Here is a 25,360-nt window from a genome sequence, read left to right on the forward strand (position 1 = left end):
CTTTTTCCGAATTTTCTTGTCGCCATCCTGTGATTTTCCTATTTACACTTAAACTTGTGATTATTTTTATCGTAAAGGTGGGAAATCTTTTGTGTTTGTAGAAAGTGGGCCTTTTGGCTGATAAACGGATTAAATTAATTCTGTTCTGTTTGGATAGGTCGGGTATTTATTACCTAGAAAAGTACGCCTTTTCGTACTTGACTTCTTGTTAGAATTTATTTGAGATTTTTATCATTATAATGTTAGTTATTACCCGCCTTGATCCGAGATTCAACAAATATTTTTTTTTCGTTTTTTGCGCCGCAAATCTTGTGTGCGAATCAATTTGTGTTTGTGTTTTTGTTTCTTTTGCCCCACACACTGGGGAAAATAATTTCTCTCAGGGCCTACGTCATCTGTGGGGGATTTTTTCAAGGAAGGGGAGGTTCTGGAAGGAAAAGGGTATGAGGGGTGGGGAGGAATCTAGGGATCAGTATGTCCAGAATCCATGAATCTATCCCCCCGCTGCGGCTTAAAGAGAAAAAAGCTTATTTTACTATGATACTGAACTTTTCAAAAAATCCCACTCTCATTCAAAACTCAGAACAATATTTTTTTTGTATTAGCAAATTAAAACATTTTAATCTCAAATAAACAACTGGATCCAAAATATACGGACATAAAGATAAAAATAATATAAAGAAAGTATCTGAAATTATATAATATATGAAATTAGAAAATATCTGAATTAAGAAATTGTCTGGAAATAGAAAATATCTGAAATTGAAAAATATCTGAAATAAAAAAATATCTAAAATGAGAAACTGTTGGAAATTAGAAACCGTCTGAAATTAGAAAATATCTGAAAATAGAAACTATCTAAAATTAGAAAATAAAATAGAAACTGTCTGAAATGAAAAAATATATGAAATTAGAAACTGTCTGAATTGAGAAATTAGAAACATTCTTAAATTAGAAACTGTCTTAATTTAGAAAAAAACCTTAAATGAAAATCTGTCTGAAATGAGAAACTGTCTGAAATGAGAAACTGTCTGAAATTAAAAATTGTCTTAAATTAGAAACTGTCTGAATTGAGAAATAGTCTGAAATTAGAAACTGTCTAAAATTAAAATATCTGAAATTGGAAACTGTCTGAATTTAAAGATTAGAAAGAGTCTGAAATTAGAAACTGTCAGCATTTAAAAAAAAAACTGAAATAAAAATCTGCCTGAAATGAGAAACTGTCTGAAATTACAAACTGTCTTAAATTAGAAACTATCTGAATTGAGAAATAGTCTGAAATTAGAATCTGTCTGAAATGAGAAAATGTACGAAATTAGAAAATATCTAAAATTAGAAAATGTCTGAATTGAAAAATTAGAATATATTTGAAATTAAAAACTGTCAGAATTGAGAAACTGTCTGATATTAGAAAATAGCTGAAATTCGAAACTGTCTGAAATTAGAAACTGACTGAATTTAGAAAAACTTTTGGTACTACACAGTTTAGATTTGATATTGATTTTATTTTTTGTAGGGTAAGGAGAATATTATGATGCAAATGTGAATGGTATTAGAAGTTGGGGACATTCATGACAGATATGGCACGATCAAGTCACAATAATAATAATAATAATAATAATAATTGGATAATTTGTAGAGCGCCGTTTTTGTGAAAAATCACCTCAAGGGCACAACCATGAGTGTGTTTCAAGAACGAGTTGTTTAGCGGTCCTTCCTTTCTGCCTACCTCTGTAGAGATACGGCGTCATGATTAGTTAGTTTATTTTTCTTAAGAAAGACAAACGTTCACAGTTTATGAATAGCCTAGCAGTATATGAATTCCACCTCAGCATTATGAGCCGAATGTTTTGCCTGTGCAATGGTGGAGGATTTAACTTGTAGAAGATGTAGACTTATTTGATAACTAGGCTTCTAACGACAGAATTATCTAAATTGACGTTTTTAAAAAAAATTATCCTGTTAAAAATATAAGTCATTCAGAATATATTTAGAACACGTGTTTTTTCTATAAGATATTATATTGCCATAATATTATTATGTCAATATCAATATCAGCATTTGCATGTATACGTGTTCGTCCGTCCTCACAAAACATTCGCTTTTGCCTGATACTTTGTTTGAACTCTTTTAATTCATTCGTTTGGGCTTGCAGTCCTATTTTTAATAAGAAAACGATTAATTTGACCAGGTTTTTAAAAAATTGACAGTATTTCATATCAGTAGGTTTTTTCCGTGTACAGTTTCATAAATATTAACCCATTACAAATTTTTCGCTTATTAAAAGCTTTAAAAATAAGTCAAACACGAGCATAAACAAAATACGTTTGAAGGCATTACACGACACGAAACATATCGTCCCATCCCAACTTCAGTATCAATCCCTTTACGGGACATTGAACAAACTCTAATGGGAACATTATCGTCAACCAGCCTTTTGGGTGGCGTCCAATATATTAAAATAAAAACAAAAATTCATGTTGTGAATGATAAAAAAAATCAGTCCCAAATATATATCGCAATTATTATTATTATTATTAGTTATTAAAGTGAAGCCTTCTAACGTTATTACAAAGTTGCAGGTTAGAACTTTTTGGGTTTTACGCGATGAGATGTTAATATTTTTTGTGTAAGCCTTCGGAAACTGTTTTTTACAGAGACTTTGGAGGATTGTGATTATAGCCAATTTAAATGGGTTGTTTAATTAATGATTATGTGGTTTTCCAATCCACAGAATCTAAGGTTGCGTGATTACTCTCGGTGCGTAATAGTGAGAATTCGGATATTTCTAATTTAGTTTTTATTTTAACAAAACTCACGTTACAATAATTTTATGAACAAACAGATCGCGTACGCTAGAGGAGATTTAGGGCTAAACCGACGGCTAGACCGCTGGAAACAGAATAAATTGTTTGCCGCGCGAGGTATCGCGCGCAGGCTTACAGTGATACCGGTCTCACATGAATTTAGGTAAAAGTAATGTTGTCATTATTTTCGGGAGATGTAAACTCCCTTTAATTTACCCTACAAGACCAACAGTTTATATAATATTTAATGCCAACATAATATTTTAGAAACATTTTTAACCAATGTTATGAAAGGTTTCCTTTTCAGTAATTTAAAATTACATAGTTGGGGACGCTTAGAAGGGTGGGAATGGATATTATATAAAAGTTGGTAAATTGCATACGTATAATGTTATGATATAATTAATTACATAAACATAAAATTATATAACTTATCTTGTCCTGTCGTCTAATTTGTACTTCTAGGTCTAATTTGTTCGGGTTTTTTTTAACAAACCGCTATTACTCGTAGAGTGAATTTATTTAGTGTTTAGACAAAAAAACGTTAGGTGAATCATTTTTTAAACTTTTCAATTATGATTTCAAAATTTCATACTCAAAAAACTATAAGCCTATATTTAATAATAACATTTGATGGCGTATTTCATCACCTTTTGTTTTCCGGAAAGATCCCCTTTATTTGTATTTTATCCGGCATCTTTTAGAAATGTAATAGTCAATAATACGGACATGTGTCTAGTGTGGTAGTCGAAAAGCATGTAAAAAACCTGTATCCAAATATATTTTATGAATAAAAAAAAAGAAAAAAATATATATACCTATATATATGCCAGACGCCTGAATACATTTTTACACTAATTGCCTTTAAGGTGCCTTTAAAGCGCCCTTGAGGTGTTTTTGCACAAAAACGGCGCTATACAAGTCATCCAAGTATTATTATTATTATTAAGGTTTGGAGAGTCTCTTTTCCAGTTCCGCACTTTTTGCACGGCCACAGAGTGGGCAGCTGTATACGTGCGAATCGTCACATTAAATCCTTTAAATTATGATTTCTCGGCAATACAATACAATAATATGGATATCGTCATTTAACTAGGTACGTAATGAACGATTTTGATAACCACTTTAAAAATAAAGGGTTTTGTCCTTAGAACACGGACGTTTTGATAATAATAATGGCGTGTTGCAGTCGCCTCATGGAAATCAAAGCGAAACATTCTAATAATGTTATCTAAACCATTTTTCTATTGGATATCTTTCTGATTGGAAATGAATTTTATTATATAAATAGCTACATAACAATGGTAGAATTACTGTATGTTTTCAAAGTAAAATACATATTATATTATTTAAAGCTACCTTACTCTACGTGGAACGGCTGCGGCGAACTTAAGGTTATGGATGTTTTTATCAGCCCTAGACTGAAAAAAGCCCTTTAAATAGTAGGTACATGTAGATTGAGAAAGAAAACACTTTACAAAAGACTCAATAAATAAAATATAACTAACCCATTGCCTAGCAACCTAAAATTTCGAATAATAAACTAAATAAAATGGGAAGAGCTTTTGAAATATATTTCCTCGGCAGCTTTATCAACCAGTGATACACTCTTTCTTTGAAACTCTCTAATTTTTCTATATTTTTTTCAATTTTTCATGAAATATTTTTCAATTCAAAATATATGTACACTCTCACATCCGTGGTCGAGGAGTAAAGCTCTCGACTAGCAAGCTGAAGGTCGCTGGTTCAAATCCCTGTGTAAGTAAATTGTATTTGTTTATTAATTGAGTCTTTTAAAACAGGATATTTGCGGCACGTTCCAGAGAGAAAAATACTTTCAATATCGCACTGGTATACTTTCCTATATTCTTATTCACCATTTCCTTCCCCTCCCCACTACCCCAAGCCTCACAACATACCCCAATTGGGAATGCCATAGTTGCAATGGCTCCAGACGGTTGGGATCAGTTGAAACTCATTTAAAATTGACTTAATTAAAAAAAACTCCCTTTCGCATTCGTATTGTGCAAAAATAATTTTATTTTGACTGTATAATGTTATCTTTCCCGAAATGAGTTTAATTTATCTCATTGGGAATAATGTATTATAAAGATTATTCTTATTATTTTGTAAGGAGGATATATGATGCAAATGCGAATGGTAGCAGAAGTCGGGGACGCCCGAGGAAGACATGGCACGATCAAGTGAATCAGATACTAGAGTCGGGCCATGTCAAGAGTCAGAATAATAGAAGAGTATGTATGAGACGATGTATGAATGTGAATGAGGCAAGAAGTGTGTGCCAAGACCGAGTTGTTTGGCGGTCCGTCCTCTCTGCCTACCCCTGCGGGGAAACGGCGTGATGGTTAGTTAGTTAGTTAGTTATAACTTATATTATAGAATAAGCAGAACGAGCATTATTTTGTGAGTTGTGAGCCCCGCTTTATGAGTAGCGTAATTGCACGAGTAGTTCGGCATACAACTCATTTGGAGGTGCGTAATTACACGAGTGGGTCGGCATACAATTCATTAGGAGTCGCGTAATTACTCGACTTGGTCGACATTTAATTCATTTTGAGTCGCGTAATTACACGAGTGGGTCGGCATACAACTCATTTGAATGTGCGTAATTACACGAGTGGGCCAGCATACAATTCATTTGGAGTCGCGTAATTACTCAAGTGGGTCGGCATACGAGTCATTTTGAGTCGCGTAATTACACGAGTGGGTCGGCATACAACTCATTTGGAGTCGCGTAATTACTCGAGTGGGTCGGCATACGAGTCATTTTGAGTCGCGTAATTACACGAGTGGGTCGGCATACAATTCATTTTGAGTCGCGTAATTACACGAGAGGGTCGGCATACAATTCATTTTGAGTCGCGTAATTACACGAGTGGGTCGGCATACAACTCATTTTATATGAAACCGAATACAGCGTAAATTACCTGAAACGCGACTGACAAGTAACAAAATTATGGTTAATCCTCAGTCTTAAATAAATAATAAATATATATACGAAATATATCTTTCGCCTTCTTCCAAGATATAACTTGGCAAAAATCACTTTGCAGATGTCGTAAGGAACATTTAACAATAAGAAATACCTGCGAGTATTCCTATGGGTGTATTCCGAACTATCACTGGAGATATTATGTGAACGCCTGTATTGGGTTCACGCGCAAGCCGTAGAAAGATTTGCATGAAAGGATTCTGAATGGGCAACCTAGCTTCAGGGATAACGTCACAGACCTACGCGCGCAAGGCGCTTGAGAATAAACCCACGCTACGCACAGTGGGGCAGAATCTACAAAACCTGGAAAAAAAACTTTTTTTTAACTTGCACCTGTCATTGATTCAATAAAAACGACATAATTTAGCACAGTCTAACCTCAAATCAATATTATTTTATGATGCTGGTCACAGGTTTTTGTATATGTGTATAGATATACATTAAGTTACATAGTTTAGAGAAAGTATGTTGTTTTATGTGAAACCGCACAAGAGGCCTAACTGCTTCCAACCGTCTGGAGCAAGGATTCTATGGCATCCCCAAATGGGATATGTTGTGAGGCTGAAAGTAGTCGGGAGGGGAAGGAGATGGGGAAGTACCTAGCTATTCAGATCTGGTCACCAAACGCGGCCAAAGCCATTTCAAGGAGCGTTTCAATTCTGCATGGTGGTCTTTCACCAGGGCGATACTGAGAGTATCGGCCACTCTAGAGAAGTTTAATGCATTTATTGTTCCCACTTTAAACTTTTTAAACACCAGTTTAAATGGATATTTATTATTTTGATATGTAAAGTGATGGTCTTTGTGTTTTTTATCATTTTCACTCCATTTTATAATGTTTTATTATATATAACATACAACAATACTCTTTTGACAGTACAAACATATTTTGATCTACTCCTGTCAAAATTAAACATTTAAACTAATTACAGTGAATTATTACACATAAATATTATCGAATATTAACAAGCAGCACTTATTTACTAACATAGCAGTATTTAGCATTGGAAGAACTTGTGTACTGTGTCAACAAAAGCAAAAATAAATCATCGACTCCCAACAGTGATAAGCAGTGAATAGTGAATTTTTAAACGTTTCACAATGGATGTGCAAAATTTCATCTCCAAAGCAGAAATAGCTGTCAATGCCTTAAATAAAGTACTTTTTGATCCAGCCAACAAATTTAACAAGGATCAAATCTCTAAAATTTCCCCAATTGCAAGTGCCATAAGTACCATGTCGTCAGCTGTAGCATCCAAAACTGCTAATTTAGAAGGTGAACTGCGTGCATACAAGGATATTAGAGCAAATCCTTCGCAAAACAACTTTAATATTTGCGAGGCAATTTCGGAAATGAATGAACAACAAGTGCGATCTAAAAATATTATTATTTGCAATGTGCCCGAAAGCATTAAAGCGACAGAAGCTGGCAGGATCTTGGATGACCAGGCAGCTGTCACCAGTATAATCGGTGTAATCGACAATTCAGCAAATGAAAATATTTCTAAATTTTATAGGGTTGGAAAATTATTAAATGACAAGCCTAGACCAATAAAAATAGAACTAAAAAATTCAACACAATCCAGAAATATTCTAAGCAAACGAAGTCTTCTCAAGAACAATGTCAGAATTTACCCCGACTCAACACCGGCGCAACAAAAATTTCTGAGCGATCTGAGGGTTCAGCTGGAAAAAAGGAAAGAAAATGGTGAAGATGTCACCATAAAATACATTAACTCCACCCCCCGAATTGTGCCGAATCGACCAAAAAACTAGGAAGTTACAAAAATATTCAAGAAATCCCACCTAACCGAACCAGAACCATAAAAATCTATTATCAAAACATCCGCGGACTGCGATCAAAACTCGATGACCTACAAGCAGCTCTACCTTCTCATCATCATGACATCATTATACTTACGGAAACCTGGCTAAACTCGGAAATCAAATCGACTGAACTCGGTCTTACTAACTACAAAGTATTTCGTTGCGACAGAAGCGTCAGATCAAGTTCCAAGTCAAGAGGTGGAGGAGTTTTAATTGCAATAAAACAGAAGTTGTCAGTAAGAAAATTAACCACGAAACACAATAACATCGAACATATTTTTGTGCAAATAACGACTCCTCTCGAGAAAATTATATTTGGAACGGCCTATCTTCCACCACTTTCTGACCCTCAGTCATATAGAAACCACTGTCAAGACATCGAAACAATTTCATCAAAATATCCTGACTCGAAAATTGTTATTCTTGGGGATTATAACTTACCAAACTTAATATGGAAAGCAAATAACTGTGGTCTCATCATAAACGAAAGTGAAAACGATCGTGCACGTGAAATTTTGGACATGGTAAACTTTCTAAACTTTCATCAACATAATTTTATATATAACAGTAACAATCGCTTATTAGACTTAGCTTTATCAAACTATCCTTAAATGTCTGTTGAACTCTCAAATGATCCACTTCTACCTATAGATAATCATCATCCTCCCCTATACATTAAATTAAATATGACATGTGATAATGAAAGGAAACCTTCACAAAGCGTCCTAAACTTTAAACGAGCCGACTTCGACTCAATTAACTCCCATTTCTCAAATACAGACTGGTCTTTTTTATCCGATGAAAGCGTTGATGAATCGTTAGATAAACTTTATTTATATTTTTCTAATACTATTGAATCCTATGTACCTTTTTACACACCAAGAAGCTATCCTACCCGGTTTGGTTTTCATCAGAGCTTACAGCCTCTCTTCAGCAAAAAAAGATTCAACACAAAAAATTCAAACAAAGTAAATCCATAAATGATTATATAATCTTTAGCGAAACTAGGATAAAATGTAAAGATCTTTCCAAACAATGTTACAAAATGTACATAACCTCTGTCGAGGACACTGTCTTTAAATCCAAAAACCTTTGGAAATTTCTTAAAAAAATGAACAATGAAAACACAGACTACCCGCCAATAATGCATATGAATGGAATCAGTGCAAACAATACACAGGATATTGTAAACCTTTTTTCGGACTTCTTCAAAAATGTATATGATGAAGACACTCCAGATGATAAAATACCCGAATACAAATTTAATATGACCACAAACTTAACAAACTGCCAAATCACACAAAAGTGTTGCGAACAAAAATTACTTTCCTTAGACACTGACAAATCCGCTGGCCCAGACAACATTCCACCAATATTCCTCAAAACATGCTCTAATACATTATCTAAACCACTTACATTACTATTTAACCGTCTCTTGTCCCTTGGACATTTTCCAGACCGCTGGAAATCTAGCTTCATTACACCGATCTACAAAAAAGGAGACGATACTGACATAGCTAATTATCGCCCCATTTGTATACAGTCAGTACTGCCAAAGCTTTTTGAATCATTGGTCCTTGATGAAATCTATCCCAAATTAATAAAATTAATTAATCAAAAACAGCACGGTTTTATCAAAGGAAGATCCACCGCAACTAACTTAACGGTATTTCAAAACTTCATTATACAATCATTTGCAGAAAATAAACAAGTCGACTGTATATATACAGACTTTTCGAAGGCATTCGACAAAGTATCCCATAAACTACTAATCCAAAAACTATTTGCTCTAGGAATAAGGGATAACATGCTAAAATGGTTTAGTAGCTATTTGTCAAATCGTAAACTGTTCGTTAAAATAAAATCTTGGATGTCGAAAGCTTTCCGGGCTACCAGTGGCCTACCGCAAGGTAGTCACCTTGGCCCGGTTTTGTTCCTCATTTTCATCAATGATATAACCAATTGCTTCAACGATGTCGAGGTATTGCTCTTTGCAGATGACGTCAAACTATACAAGAAAATAACTGATATAAATCATTGCCATATACTACAGTCAAATATTAGTAAGTTTAGAGATTGGTGCGTTCAAAATAATTTATTTTTAAATGTAGTAAAGTGCAAAACCTTGACTTTCTTCAGAAACAAAAATCCTGTTTTATTCGAATATTCCATCAATAACATAGCTTTAGAAAGAGTCACGGAAATGAGAGATCTTGGAATTATTTTGGATGAAAAACTAAGGACGGGTTGTTTCGGAGAATCTGAACAATTCATCAAATTTCAACGTTCATTTTCAAGTTCTGTGAAAGATTTTTTCAAGTTCTGTTTTTATTTCAGTTTTGTCGAGCAACTAGCCTACAATGATATAAAGACAGAACTTGAATAAGTCTTTCACAGAACCCGAAAATGAACGTTGAAATTTGATGAATTGTTCAAATTCTCCGAAACAACCCGTCCTTAGTTTCACCAATCATATCCATCAAATTGTGAACAAAGGTATGAAAACACTAGGCTTCGTATTAAGAACAACTAAAAACTTTAATTCTTTGCAAGCCATTAAACTATTATACGTATCTCTAGTAAGAAGTCTAATTGAATATAACTCAGTAGTTTGGTCTCCATCTTATAAAATTCACATTAACAACATTGAGCGAATACAAAAAAAATTTCTACGTTTTATAAATTTTAAATTAAATATCCCTGTCGAAGACTTAAAATACAATTTCTTATTAAATACTCTAAAAATACATACATTAGAAGATAGACGTAAAATAAACGATTTAACGTTCTTATTCAAAATATTTAACTCTAAATTCGACTGTTGTGAACTCCTGCAACTTATAAACATACATACACCCACAGTAACAACACGACAAAATACAATATTCTACAGCAGCACACATAAGCGTAACTACATTGCCCACTCTCCGATACAACGACTTCACACCATGGGAAATCATTACTTGGGTGATGTTGACATATTCAATACCAACTTGGCAAGTTTTGTGGATCATTTAAAACATTTATTTCAACAATACTCCTAAACACATCATGTAAACCAACAAATAGCTGTAATTTTCTGTTTTTGTTTCTTGTGTTTGTATGACTTGTTGCATAGCTTTTATCTAATGTAATTTTATTCTTATTTTTTATGTTTGAAATTATTTGTCAAATTAAAATTATACTACCAACCATGTAAAAGCCCTCTGGGCGTTAAATAAATAAATAAATAAAATATAATTTATAAAAAAAGGAAAGTAAGTCATTCTGAGAAAATATTTATTTATGATTTATCTTATTTGTATGTTAGTATATTATAATACTCTGTCGTAAACTATAAAGTCTGCATCAATTGATAGATTCAAGCTGGATTTTAATCAAAAGATCCTTTCAAGTACTCCGGAGAGTGAGATTTCTACATAATTATACTCGTTAAGCCACCAGCTATTATATTTCCTTAAAAAAACTTGTCCCATTTTAAGTTTACAATATGTCAGAGAGCTGCTAGTTTTTAGTAAGTAAGTAGATACCAACTGTAAAGGATGGGATATATAATCTGTTTAATAATTTTATATCATCAAACTGTTATTCCAAAAAAACTACTGGGATATTTTGATAGGGAGTGGAAAATCCACTTCGTGATATAAAATATTAAGGTTTTTAAGTCAACAATTCGTTAGAGTATCTACTTTACAAAAATATTCGTTAACTCTTGACAGGCCAAGATGACAAACAAAACATCTGTAACCAAGTCTTACAGAAAAAAAAGGGTTGAAAATACCTAAAATAACAAATAAGTATGGAAGCCGAACGCTGGAGTACTGTGTACCAGTGATTTTTAATAAGCTCAAAAATAAATTTGTTTTTTCAGAAAATAAGAGTTTAAGCATGAAAACTGTAAAGTTGTGGCTTATAAATGAAATATCTGTATATCTAAACAAAATAGAGCAAACAAAGAAGAAAAGGAAAGACATTATTTGAAAGTTTTAATTCTAATATAAATGAATGTATTCTTTTTTTTTCACTAACAAGCTTTTTATTTCAAAAAAAAAATTAAAATAACATTTTTCACTTAATTAACTAGAATTTTAATTCTTTTGCATTGTGCTACAGTACGGTGTTATTCACTTTCAATGTATATATCTTATTTTTAAATGTGTGTTATCTGTGTGCTATATTTTCTTGTACTTTTGAATGTACGTTATCGTATTGTCATTCAAAGTGTTAGTGTACTTGGGACGCTTTTGTGAGTTCTATGATTGTATGTAAGAGTCTGTTATTTATTTTATATAACGGGAGACTTATATTGTATTATAATTGTATATTGAGATAGAACCTGCAGACAAGCAGCCATGTGGCAGCTTCGTGGGACTATCTATACATTGTCTAAAAAAATAAAAAATATATAAAATTTTCAGTCAATAAAGATTAGCTTAGTAAAAAAATAAAATAAAAAAGTGGGTCTTCCGACGACCCCATGATTTTTCTGTCTTATGGGCTTTTAAACCATAGACATCTCAATTATTCAGTCAATTTTTATGTATTTGCGCAGGAATACGTAAAATACTAAAATGATTTGTCAAGTTTTATGCCAATATAAGGAGGATTGTAATTTTGGGTCATACCTACTCCCCCACTTAGCTGCGGGAGAGTTAACCTGCTTTTTTCCAAAAGCATTCTAATAACATATTTTTCATTTTTTCCATGTTTCGATGTTTCTACACCACTGTGCGGCGCTTGAGAAAGACCCGCGGTATAAGCCACGTAGGCACCCTTCAATAGGCTTTATTACCTTGGAATCTCGTGTTTTGTTGAATATTTCTAGTCGGTAGACATGAATTCATTTCCTTTACCCCGCGGTCGGGCGTCACTCCCGTTTCAAAAAGACGAAGAAATAAAATTTCCTGCGCCTAGTTGGGTTTATGGATTCAATTGGAAGCCTTAACAAAAAAAGATACAGAGGTTTTTTTGCTATTTCTGGATTTGTTCTGTATCTTCTTGCGGTCTTTTCACTGGTTTGATCATTACTGATTTTTCAAATTAGATTTGTTAACGCGAGCGATGTTCTTCGATTTTTTTTTCCAATTTGAACCAGACTCAAAGAGAAATAGATTGATTTTGTATATATTTTTAGGCCAAACGAGCGTAATTTTATGCGTTGCGAGTTGCGTTTTTTGAGTCGCGTAATAACATGAATGTGTCAGAAGACAACTCATTTTGCGTCGCCATGTAGCACAAACCGGACCGGATATGTAAACGATTGCAGCGTAAATTACGCGACTCGAAAAAAGGGACACACAACTTGCAAAATTACGCTCGTTTGGCCTTAGCCTATTGGATGAACAATAGCTACCTACGCCAATGCATTGCTGTAAATTATATATCTATTCTTATATGCATACTTTCTTTATAACTAAATTAAGACATGATGTAACTTACAATCAATTAATAATATTATATTGAAATAAAACCATAACTTTGTTTGTAACAACGATTTACATATATTTTAATTTTTTTAATACCGACCGGTTTCGCTTAACTAATCAATACTTAATTATCAAATAAATGTGTCTAATAGCCCGATATTAGGGATATTTTCCATAAACTCGTAAAAAATTCTTAATCACCTGTTCAAGTGACGTTTTTTTCCCTATAGACATAACTTGGTACCTAATTAGATATCAGCTTTCTCTTTCTCTCTATCACTATGTAAGATGTTAATTTCGCTCTCTCACTGTTCCTTTATAATGTGTTTTATCTCTTTCTGTATTGATATAAGCTTACACATTGTAAATTTTTAATTTTATACCCTGAAGATGCTTGTGTTAAGCGAAACCAGTCGGTATTAAAAAAATTCAAATACATAAATAGTGGTTACAAAAAAAGGTATTGTTTTATTTCAATTAATATGTCAAATCACAAAGTGACTCCTTTCTACCAAAATATAAAAATAATATTTTTAGTGTAATTTTTACAAATTTTAAATTTAAAAATATTTTAAATTATGTCAATTTTTTTTTACTAAGGAAAAATTAAGGAATTAACAATACAAGTGGATAAAAAACAAACATATCATGGATTTATTTCTCATCGCCGTTTTCGTGAAAAATATCATGAAGTGTTCTTACCCACTCGAGCGATTTTAGGCATATTATGCCAAGTTTGCATAATGAAATTGAAACTGTGAAATCTAGGTGAATTGTTTGGCTTTAAACCAAAGTTAGCAGAATCGTATGTTTCCATATTAATATTTTGAGCAATGGTATTAATTAAATAATATGGAAAATGTATGTATATGAGACCAATCGCTTGAGTGGTTATTTGTTTTGTTTAAAATCCAGTCAATGAGATTAAGGCATAGCCAATTCGGGTATGTTGTAAGGTTTAAGGTAGTGGGAAGGAGAAGGGGGTAGGGGAAGGTGGGATTGAGCTTTACTATTCAGATCTGGTCACCAAACTAGCCAACAGTATCTTCTACTTTGGAACGTGCCCCAAATATACCACAATATATTATTTTTAATGATTTAATGATGGGATTTGAATCCGCGACCTCCGGATTGCTGAGTCAAGAGCCTTACCCCTCGACCACAGAGGCCGTTGATTAATTTAAAATTATCTTCCGACCAGGCAGGACCAAAGGACATTAACTTATAAATTATCTATTTTCATTCATACAACTACCAAATTAATTATAATAATATTTATTGTTAGTGTCATTTACCTTAAATACGAAGTAATCTAATTATTTCAACACCATTTTAACCAATTTGCGTATACTGTGATTTTAATTGGGGTACCCTAGTTATAATTGAACGTTGCCGAACATCCTTCAAAGTTATCCCGATCTTTAAGGCGAAGCTTGATGCTAAATCACTATTTTGATTCATCTTTATAACGATTGCTGTATTTTATGGATACCAAAAATATGCTTCAGATAAATTTAAGGTTTTCTTATTGTTTTGCTTGAGTAGAATACAAATAATAAAACAAATTACTCAATAAAAAATATAAATGTAAAATACTAAAACAAAATATTTTTTCAATAGAAATTGTATGAACGCGTAAAGAAAACAATTTTTAAAAAACACAGTATAATAGCTAAGAATATTTGTGACAGACAGAGTGTTTGCTTTCTTATAAAATTATTTACAAAATACATAAAAACCAGTTTTGTGTTTGAAATCGAACGTTTCTAGGCTCTGTTTGTCAAGAGATTTTAATGCCTATTACCTACAATAAAAGGTATACCAAGAATATACACATTTTTGGCTTGTAGCTTCCTACTAAACCAAATTTCAGGGCCGGCCCTAAGCCAAACGGCGCCTGCTGTAAGTACCATTTTGGCAAACCTTGTCAAAACTAGTAGACGCCTAGGTAGGAGGTAAGTAAACGCCTTGGAAGGAGGTCAGTAGATGCCTAGGTAGGAGGTCAGTAGACGCCTAGGTAGGAGGTCAGTAGACGCCTAGGTAGGAGGTCGCTGTAATCAACAATATTTCGATTATTTGTGTTTTCATTTTTGTTTGTATTTTTTATGAAAAATAATCTCAAAGGTGATGACGTGTTAGTGATGTATTATCAGCGCCTTGGCAATTCGGCACCAGAGCGGACTGCTCCAATTGCGCACGCCTGGTACCGGCTCTGCCAAATTAAAACAGTTCCTTCAGACCTTGAACAACTCTCCACTGATGAATGTTCTTCAACTCAAGTAATGTCTACAAACTTTCGTCCTATATTACTTCGACCTACCACTCTTTCTTTCCTTGGCAATAACAATATCTCAAGGATGTTGACTATTGACATGACTTTTTCAATATTTTTTCTGAAGATTTTTCTCATTACTGAGTTTCCTTAGCACTGGTTCATTTGTAACCCTTGCTTTTCTTGATATCTTTTTCAATCTCGTCAATCTTGATGAATAGAGTTGCTTCAAAGTCAAGATCTTTTCCCATAGAAATACATGTTCAAAAAGGTTCAATCCTTAGTCAAACAAAAATTTTTTTTTTTTTTTTTAAGTTTTATAAGATATTTTAAAAGTTTACAACAGTTGAAAGACAGTCCCTAGGGAGAAAGGTTCAATAATTGGTCAAACCATAAAATAATGGTTTATAATTAAATACATCTATTTGTAAAAATAGATTTTTTTAAGCAATTACCTCGTGTAATAATAACTTAAGAGTTGTTATTATATCCTGATCCTGATCCTGATAGCTAATAAATACAAAGTGTTTGTTTCGTTGAATGTGTTGAGTCAGCGAAATCCGGCCGGCTGCCGCCTCAGCAATCTTAAGGAGTGTAAAATGACGAAACGTCTGTTTGTAGAAGAGTTCTTTTATTGAAATATTTAAAGGGGACGGGGTTAGATATTGTGTGGGGAGGGGTCTTTAAAAAATTAAAGCCAAATAACAATTCAAAGAACAATAATTATCAATATTTTCCCTAGGAAACGATACGACTTGCCAAATTTAGAGACCTTTCGTGAATTTTACGTAAAAACCATCACCGAATTGTATAAAATAAACACTCATATCAAACGCCTTAATCAGTTGGTATTGAAGAATACTTGGAGCATGTGGATGAGTTTGTGTATTTAGGAAGTATGTTTATGAGAGAGGTTAAGGCTGACAGAGATTTGAAAGAAGAGAAAATGCAGGTAACTTCACTAATGAAGGACTGAACACATTTGGCGCTAACAAAATATTGTCCAAAGAAGCGAAACTAGCAGTCCACAATGGAGTGCTGGTACCTACTCTGATGTACAGAAGTGAGACATGGAACTGACAGAGAAAGGATTAAGGTAGACTGAATGCTGTAGAAATGAGATCCCTGAGGCGTATGTGTAGTAAAACCATGTATGATCGTGTGAGAAATGTGGAGATCCGCAAAGAGTGCAAGGCAAGAGAATATATGACGTAAATGTGAATGGTAGCAGAAGTATGGGACGTCCTAGGAAGACATGGCACGATCAAGTGAATCAGATTCTTGAGTCAGGCCATCTCAAGAGTCAGAATAATAGAAAATTATGTATGATGTATGAATGTGAAGGAGGCAAGGAGTGTGTGCCAACACCGAGTTGTTTGGCGGTCCATCCTCTGCCCACACCTGCAGGGAAATGACGTGATGGTTAGTTAGTCAGTTAATTTCTTTTATCAAATTTATAAAGAATATTTGATCAATAAAATCCACTCCTTAGATAGCATCAGTAAAACATACAAAACAAATGTCTAAAAAGTTCTAATGCTAAAAACAACCACGGCTCAGCATCACTACTTGTATTTAGGTGTGAGACAAAACAATATATGAATGACCAAAAACAAAATTAATGTAACCAAAACTTTGAAATATAAACAATTCAAAAAACAAATTAACTCCCTGAAATTGGGTGTTGATATATTGTACCCTTAATAAACGTTTACTTAGGACGGGTTGTTTCGCAGAATTTGAACGATTCCCCAAATTTCATAGTTAATTTGCAAGTTCTGTAATGGTTCCATTGAAGTTTTATTAGAATATTATTATTGGCCAGCTGTTCCACATAACTGAAACAGTAACACGACTTAAATAGAACTTTCAGGGAACTTTTAAATTTGATGATTTGTTCAAATTATGTGACACAAACCGTTTTTAATCTATTGATATATATATATATTAATCATTTATGAAAAAACTTGCTATTGATATATATTTTTTTAAACTAATTCTCTAAAATTGTATATATATTGAATTACGTTTGTTGTTAGTTTTTAATAATGTTTACACTTATTTGTGTATACTTACTCCTCCTATAAACACGGGATCCTAGAGCTTACCTTATTAGAATACCTTAATTAGGAAAAATATTATATTTATTTTGCGTTCTGTTTTAATTTTAAATATTGTACTATTTTATAATTAATAAATAAAAAAGTATCTTATTTCAATTTTATTTTTTATATATTTTTTACCGGAAAACCTAAATTTCCATAAAATTTGTGAATATAAATTGCTTTTGGGAATGTACCTACCATTCCGGCAATTGAAACAAATTTTAACAAAATTAAACGTCACCAAAATTGCCACCAGAGGCGTATTTAAGAGAATTGAATCCATTATATTTGACTTATAGTTTGAAATATTTGCGTTTACAGTGACATTTTTATGGTGTATTTTTATTATCGCAGGAAATGAAAAAATGTTGATGACCTGGCAAGAGAAATAAATGTTCACTGTATTAATATTTATTGTTTTCATCCCGATGTATTATAATGAAGTATTTCGAAGGAGATTACTTAGGCATTGAGATGAATTGTGTTATGATGGAGGACTTAGCCAGCCGAGGAATTTGACACACTACGCCTGGGTGGGACCAAAACGCGAGTCAACTCAGCCACTAACCGATTTTAGTTTTGTCGCCCCAGAGAACCATTCATTGCGTTTGGTTACTTAGCAGGGGTGATCGGGTTCATGGGATGAGGTTTGTCCATGACTTGGTGCCGTATGAGGGAGACCCTTTGACCTCTCCAGCTGGGCTCTCTCATCGCGGTGGAAGGGATTTTTTATTTTATTTATTTTATTAGGTACAATATTTTTTACAATTCAGGTTTTCCAGTAATGTAGGCCTCACTGGGTGGCTTGCCCGTGCTGAGGCCTTCATTTTATAATATGAAATATAAACTACATAATACATTTAATGAGAAAAATTATAAATTTAAAATTAAAAATACATAATAATATATTTAAAATTTAAAAAAATAGTACATTGAAAATAATCTTGTGTGTTTGTGAGTGATGTGTGTTTATATTGGTTTTGTGTGTTACGTGAAGGTTTTATTTGTATTTTATGCCATGAAATTTTGGTAATATTGTCTTTTTTGTTCTTTAATCCATTGTGTAATTTTGTGTGTGAATTTATATTTATTTTCCTCAATTTTAATTTCAAGTTTTAAACTGTTGAAAGCTTTTATTGCATGGTATTGGTAGTGTCTTTGTCCAAAGCTTGAATTTACTGTCGGAGTTTTTATGTTTTCTTTGTACGCTTGTCTAACTGGTCTGTTAGTGTTATTTTGTGTATGTTGAAATTTGTTTTTTTTTTTGTCAAAAATGTAGTTTAGTAGTGTTTTAATGTATAATTGGCGTATATCTAGTACGTTACAGCTGTTGAATATTTGGTCTGTATCAGTCAGGATGGATTCATATGATTCAAAAAATTATATTAAAAACGGGACAACAGGCCGTTTCCTATTAAAATATTAGTACTTTCCGAATAAATCATGTTAAAAACACGTTTCTCATGTTATGTATATTCGAAAGGTGCAAAAATTTTATTAGGAAACGGTCTGTTGTCCCGTTTTTAATATAATGTGTTTATTAACCTTGCTGTTAGTGTATAATGACAAAATGGGAATATCTTATTATTTTTATGAACACGTGTTCCGACATCGCGTTAATACATTTCCTTTTTTATTAAAAGTTTGCTATTCAACCTATAAATTCATTCGTTAAGGGCCTGCAGTCCTGTTTTTAACAGGATTACGAATAATTTGAATAAATTTGCATCATTATTTATCGGTAAGCTCTGACACCAAATTCCTACCCACCACTAATAACTTTTTCCTTCTCAGAACATCATCTCCTTAAGAAGACCATACGCACAGCATCGCCAAAGATGACATATGTCCTGAGTGAAATTATAAAAAAAGTGGGGAATATTGTACAGCTGATTGAACTGTGGAAGATTATATTAAGAATAATAATTTCACGGAAATGAGAGATCTTGGAATTATGTTGGACGAAAAACTAAGTTTCACCAATCATATCCATCAAATTGTGAACAAAAGTATGAAAACACTAGGCTTCGTATTAAGAACAACTAAAAACTTTAATTATTGACAAGCCATTAAACTATTATACGTATCTCTAGTAAGAAGTCTAATTGAATTTAACTCAGTAGTTTGGTCTCCATCTTACAAAATTCACATTAACAACATTGAGCGAATACAAAAAAAAATATAAACTTTAAATTAAATATCCCTGTCGAAGACTTAAAATACAATTTCTTATTAAATACTCTAAAAATTCATACATTAGACGATAGACGTAAAATAAACGATTTAACGTTCTTATTCAAAATACCTCTAAATTCGATTGTTGTGAACTCCTGCAACTTATAAACATACATACACCCACAGTAACAACACGACAAAATACAATATTCTACAGCAGCACACATAAGCGTAACTACATTGCCCACTCTCCGATACAACGACTTCACACCATGGGAAATCATTACTTGGGTGATGTTGACATATTCAATACCAACTTGGCAAGTTTTGTGGATCATTTAAAACATTTATTTCAACAATACTCCTAAACACATCATGTAAACCTACAAATAGCTGTAATTTTATGTTTTTGATTCTTGTGTTTGTATGACTTGTTCTTATTTTATTCTTATTTTTTATGTTTCAAAGTATCTGTCAAATTAAAATTATACTACAAACCATGTAAAAGCCCTCTGGGCGTTAAATAAAAGAATAAAAAAATAAAAAAATAAAATAACAGTTAGAGAAGGGTTGTAAAAAGGCGCCAGTTTGCTTTTACGTAATATTTGACTAATAATATGTGTTTGTCCCTAGTGCTGGACTGCCAGGTGTCCGGTTGGGGCCCCTGGTCCGAGTGCGACGCCAACTGCGGGCCGGGCTCCATGTCCCGCGCCCGCCGCGTGCAGCGCGCCCCCGAGCACGGGGGGCGGCACTGCCCGGGCCTGATACAGAGGCGCGCGTGCCAGGGGAGCCAATGCGCGAAGCACGCCAGCGGAGCTCTCAGGGGTAAGTCACACCTATTATTATAAACAACGTTAATTTGATTCCTACTCTCCCATTTGAAATCTAATGATTATTACATTAATTTAGTATAACGATCAAATTGATAATTTAACAATATCGGATCAATAGGCTTTTCCAGCGAATTTATATCAATATCCCGAGCACATTTACGCCACCGATATCCAAACCGATATTGACCCTAAATATAATTGGAGCTCTACGATGATAACACTCTCGCATATGTCCATGACAAATTAAATTTCAAACTGCTACGTATAAGTTAAAAAAGACTAAAATTAACATTACATTACATTGGCAATCCGCGTGTACTTTTTAGTCTTAAACTTACATATTTTTTTTCTCGAAGCTGGAACAAAATCAATTGGTGTCTTAGATGAATTAATGAAATCTATGGATTGTGAACACGATTTCTTTCAATTCTAATAGCTTTGTTAGTTCACTTCCATTCATTAAAAAGCCAGTTATTTTGTAAAACGAACGACATTTTAAAAAAAGTTGTTAACATTGACAGCGCTAAACGCAGCGGCTTTTGTCTACCGACTGTCAGAATCATATTCTGACCGTGCTCGCAAATATCGCTAACTGGCCAATATCGTGCAATTCATAAGGTTTGCAATGCAATCTTGGAATTCGTATGGTTTGAATGGTGGCTGTGATTAAAGTCAAATCAATAGAAAATATTACAAAAAATGTATCTCTTCTCTTCACCACAATCCTAATGTTTCAATTCCACATTCACTAATCTTTATTATGTTGAGTTTAACGTGGTACACAAATCACTAAACTAACGTAGACTTTCTCAAAAAACGTTTTCTACTCCTGCACTCAACAGTATCTCAAAAGTCACCGGATTAAGTTTCCCGTAATGAACTTAAATGCTCCCAATCAAATCACCTAACCTTAATATTCTAAATGCACTTTTCTTTCTTTAGTATTTTTTTTACCTTGAACTACAATTAAAAACACAAAGTAAGCAGCATTTTCCTTTCTGGGTGAGTGGCTTTGTTACAGAAGAACGTAACGAAAAAGCTCTATCGTCAGAGAGAATAAATCCAGCAAAGAACAACAGGAAACTGCCGCGGAACCTTCTCAGAATGGGGTAACCGTAAATAGACAAAAGGGTTTTCCTAGCCTGGTAGATTAATAATAATAATAGCGGTTCTTGGCTAATTTTCATAGTGCTATTGTTGTGAAATATCACCTCGAGGGCGCTTTGCAAAAGCTGGGAAGTAACAACAATTCGCATAGATTAGGCAAAGCGTAATAAAATAAACAAAAACGAATGGTGTGGTGGTTAGAACATAATACAAGGTGTCCGAGAGTAAAATTCTCTAACTACGGGAGATGATTCTACACAATAATACAAGCATAAAAGATAAATAACTATTTTAGAAATTCCTCCTTCTGTAGTTACTTTTCAGGTTAAATTGTTTATGGGTTTACACCACCTTAGCGCTCCAAAAATAGGTAAAAAAAATACAAATAAATTTTGACGCAGCTATTAAACATATAAAAAAAATTATGTTACACAAATACAAAGTAGTTTTATGAATAATTTGAAATAATTACGAAAAAATTATTAATTTTAATTCCGGAGAAATGAGCCATCGAGTAGGACCCTCTTTTAAAAACTCTTACTGATGTAATACTTATTTTCTCTGTCAGGCATTGGCTGAAAAATAAAAATAAATACAAAATTTCTTATAAAGATAAGTATTCGCTAAGATGTTGTACAGGGATATTTTTAAATTTTAGTATAAAATACAGTTATTGAAATCGAAAATCAAAATTTTGAGATAGGAAAAGTTATAATTTTTTGACTGGTTTGTGTGTTAACTCCTTCATGTAATCCAGACCTCTTCAAGACTCGCATTAATAAATTCTTCATTCAGCTCCCAACTTAACCCACCTTACATCGCTGCCCAATCGGGTGGCGACAGAGCTCCCCTGGCCTCACACTGTACAAAATGGTTACACTGTACAAAAATATCTGTATTAACATAACATTTTTATTATTTGTAAATATATATGTATTTTTAAGGTGTCTCCATAGGTGTCAATAGTACTAGCACACTATAGAGACAACTGTCGAACGTTTGGGTCTAATACCCGAATGGTTACGAAGATAGCCGATCTACAGGCGAGCATCTTCAGTGAATGATTATGACACCACAACATGTAACATTTATTGTATATTTATTTGTTTCAAAATTTTAAATGAACGTAGCGTGTACTTAACAGAATGATGGTTTCTATGGAGCTCTCAGCGGCAAAACCATGCTTTAACGTGAACGGTTGCGCGGCCTTTTTCATACAATACTTGGGTCTCGGGCCAAAATACCCAAACAAATTTAAACGTATATGTGCCACTTTATTTATTTGTGTTTCAAATTATAAAATATGTGCCACTAAATCGATTGAAATCGATTTTTCACGTTTCATATCTTAGAGTCAAGTTTGGCAATTATTTGTGACTTAATGGTAATTACTAAAAAATAATTTTACCCTACTAAGAAAATATAACTCTTTTAATGGGCTTAAATTTAATTTTCAAACGACGTTGGATCATAAATGTGTCGTATATAAATTTTAAAATCTACTACTAACTTATGTTTTGTTGGCATATTATTCTTGGGTAGACATACTGACCATATGAAACTAGCTGTGAATTCCTAATATATTTGCCCTGGGCGGTATTACTTCTTGCGTACATTTTCCGATAACCGCAGCTTTGGTTTTAATAAGTAAACTTGAATGTTAACCCATCGCCCAGCTTTTGATGTTTACCTGATCTATGAAAACCCAAAAGTTATTGAGAAGAATATAAAAAGATCAGTTATTTATTGAACACTGTGATGGTAAATATTTGATATAATGTAAAGGTTGTTACATCCAGTATTTAAAAATGTTTCGTTATGACGTTTGTCATTTTTGAAGTGAAACTTCTTTACGCGCGTCATGCATTTTCGAGGACCGGAGTAAAACCGACTCATGACCGTCACGAAAAACCGTGATCATTTGGTGGTGGGGGTACGGGACCCCCACCACCGCTCACCGTTCACTGTCGCTCTCTCACCGTAGTCGCTTACTGAGGTGAGGGAGCCACTGACGAACGTTCTCTCTCTCTCTTCTCTCTTTTCCTCTCTCTCTACCCAACGACGCCACGCCAGGCATCAGCTGCTTGCTTTGTGTACTGCGCGGTGAGTGTAATACGAGTAAAAAAAATTATTATGGTGTCATAATAATAATAATAATAATAATAATTGGATAATTTGTAGAGCGCCGTTTTTGTGAAAAATCACCTCAAGGGCGCTGTACAATTAGTTTCCTAGGATCTACATTTGTTATTTAGACCAACTGTGGCAACGCGAGGTTCGTCATCCGTTAAGGTATGTGTCTGCCGCCAATATAGCGCTGACAAGTGTCTGCTGCCAATAAAGAGCGCTGACACAACATCCTCACATAGATCAATTTATATCTCGCCAGGTAAATCGATTACAAATATCAAAGATTTTATCCACCATGTACTTTTTCCATACACAGAGGGTGGTTCAAGGTTATTAAATACAAATTATCACGAAATTCCGATGATTATTTCGGGAGATTTTAATGTAAATTTCGCGAAGAATGAATCTGTAGAGTTATTGAACTTTTTCAAAAACACCCTTTATTTGGATATGGTTAATGATAGGAACATTAGTACGACTAGACGGGGGACAACAATCGATGCAGTTTTTGCACGATTCATTAAGTATTTGAGTGCTAATGTATATATCTCGCACTTTAGTTACCATCACCCAATTATCACGACTTTAGGAAATAATATCCGTGAAAATGACAATGAAAATTTCACATTATTGGTAAATCGTAATCGAAAGTTTTAATTGTAATATTGTTGTGTATGTAATACTTAATAATTGTAAATAGTATTGCATAACTGTAAATAAATTGAAAAATTTTGGAACTGTACTTATATCGAAATTCATTCATGTATAAGAAAATAATAAAAAGAGAAAATCTATGCTTCGTCGTTGAATTATTTGACCTATAATCTTGAAACTAACGTAAGACAGAAAAAAAGAGAGACTGAAATGAAAAGAGAGAGAGAAGAATACTAAAAGTTTCACTTCCGTCGTGCGTAGGCTTGCCACGCACTGTATTATTCTGGTATTATCAGTTTTGTTCTGCTCCCACCAACTACAGGAAGAAGTGCGTCAAGTGACAATTCAACCGTCATCGGTAAAAGACCGGAGAGAAAAACCGCCGTTAAATGTCTTTATTTATAGCACATTTGTGTGCATTAGTTCATGTAATGCGGGCCTCGCTGGAATCAAACAAAAGAATCACCAAACGTGGTAAGTGCAGAAATCTGGCGATTACATGGTGAGTTGGTTGGGATAGCGCAAGGATACAAGGAACAGAGAAGAGATAACGCCTTTCTCTGCCCAAAATTACGGTGCCACAATTACAGCGTCGTCGCACAAAAGCTTACTAAAAAAAATGTACTTATTTTTTTCTCACCATATACCTCGTCAATAACGTAAGTACCTTAAAAACATACTTTCCCCACGAACCATGAGTTTGTAGTATTCATTGCTTGGTATGAAAAGGGTTAAGTCTTAAGTTGAAAGCTTTCCGGGAATAGGGTAATTTCAATATTAATATCAACTGTTTTCTGGTAAAACCCTTCAAGCCACATTCAGAATGTAAGTTTTCAGTGGTTTCATATAGAATAGTCTTCAAAGTACAACATGGTAAAGTAATTATTACTGATTAAGGCGACATCAGACTAATAAAGGGGGTTGGCTAGACGCTGACATTTTAATTATACTCTAGTATGATGAAAGTTTAAATTAAAATTTCAAAGGTTTCTAGAGGGAACTAAAGGGAGA

General features: G+C 33.5%; 1 protein-coding gene across 1 annotated transcript in view; it reads left to right on the forward strand.

Annotated features, from left to right (window-relative positions):
• Positions 1-25,360, forward strand: part of vex (somatomedin B and thrombospondin type 1 domain containing protein vexed) — a 457,064-nt gene that overhangs the window by 267,855 nt on the left and 163,849 nt on the right. Inside the window, exon 2 of the mRNA XM_089645413.1 lies at positions 20,259-20,450. Coding sequence (XP_089501539.1) covers positions 20,259-20,450 — 192 coding nt within the window. The remainder of the gene's footprint in view (positions 1-20,258; positions 20,451-25,360) is intronic.

The sequence above is a fragment of the Hesperophylax consimilis genome, chromosome 22 (assembly GCF_061612785.1).
Source record: "Hesperophylax consimilis isolate HC1 chromosome 22, BYU_Hcon_1.0, whole genome shotgun sequence".
Taxonomy (NCBI): Eukaryota; Metazoa; Arthropoda; class Insecta; order Trichoptera; family Limnephilidae; genus Hesperophylax; species Hesperophylax consimilis.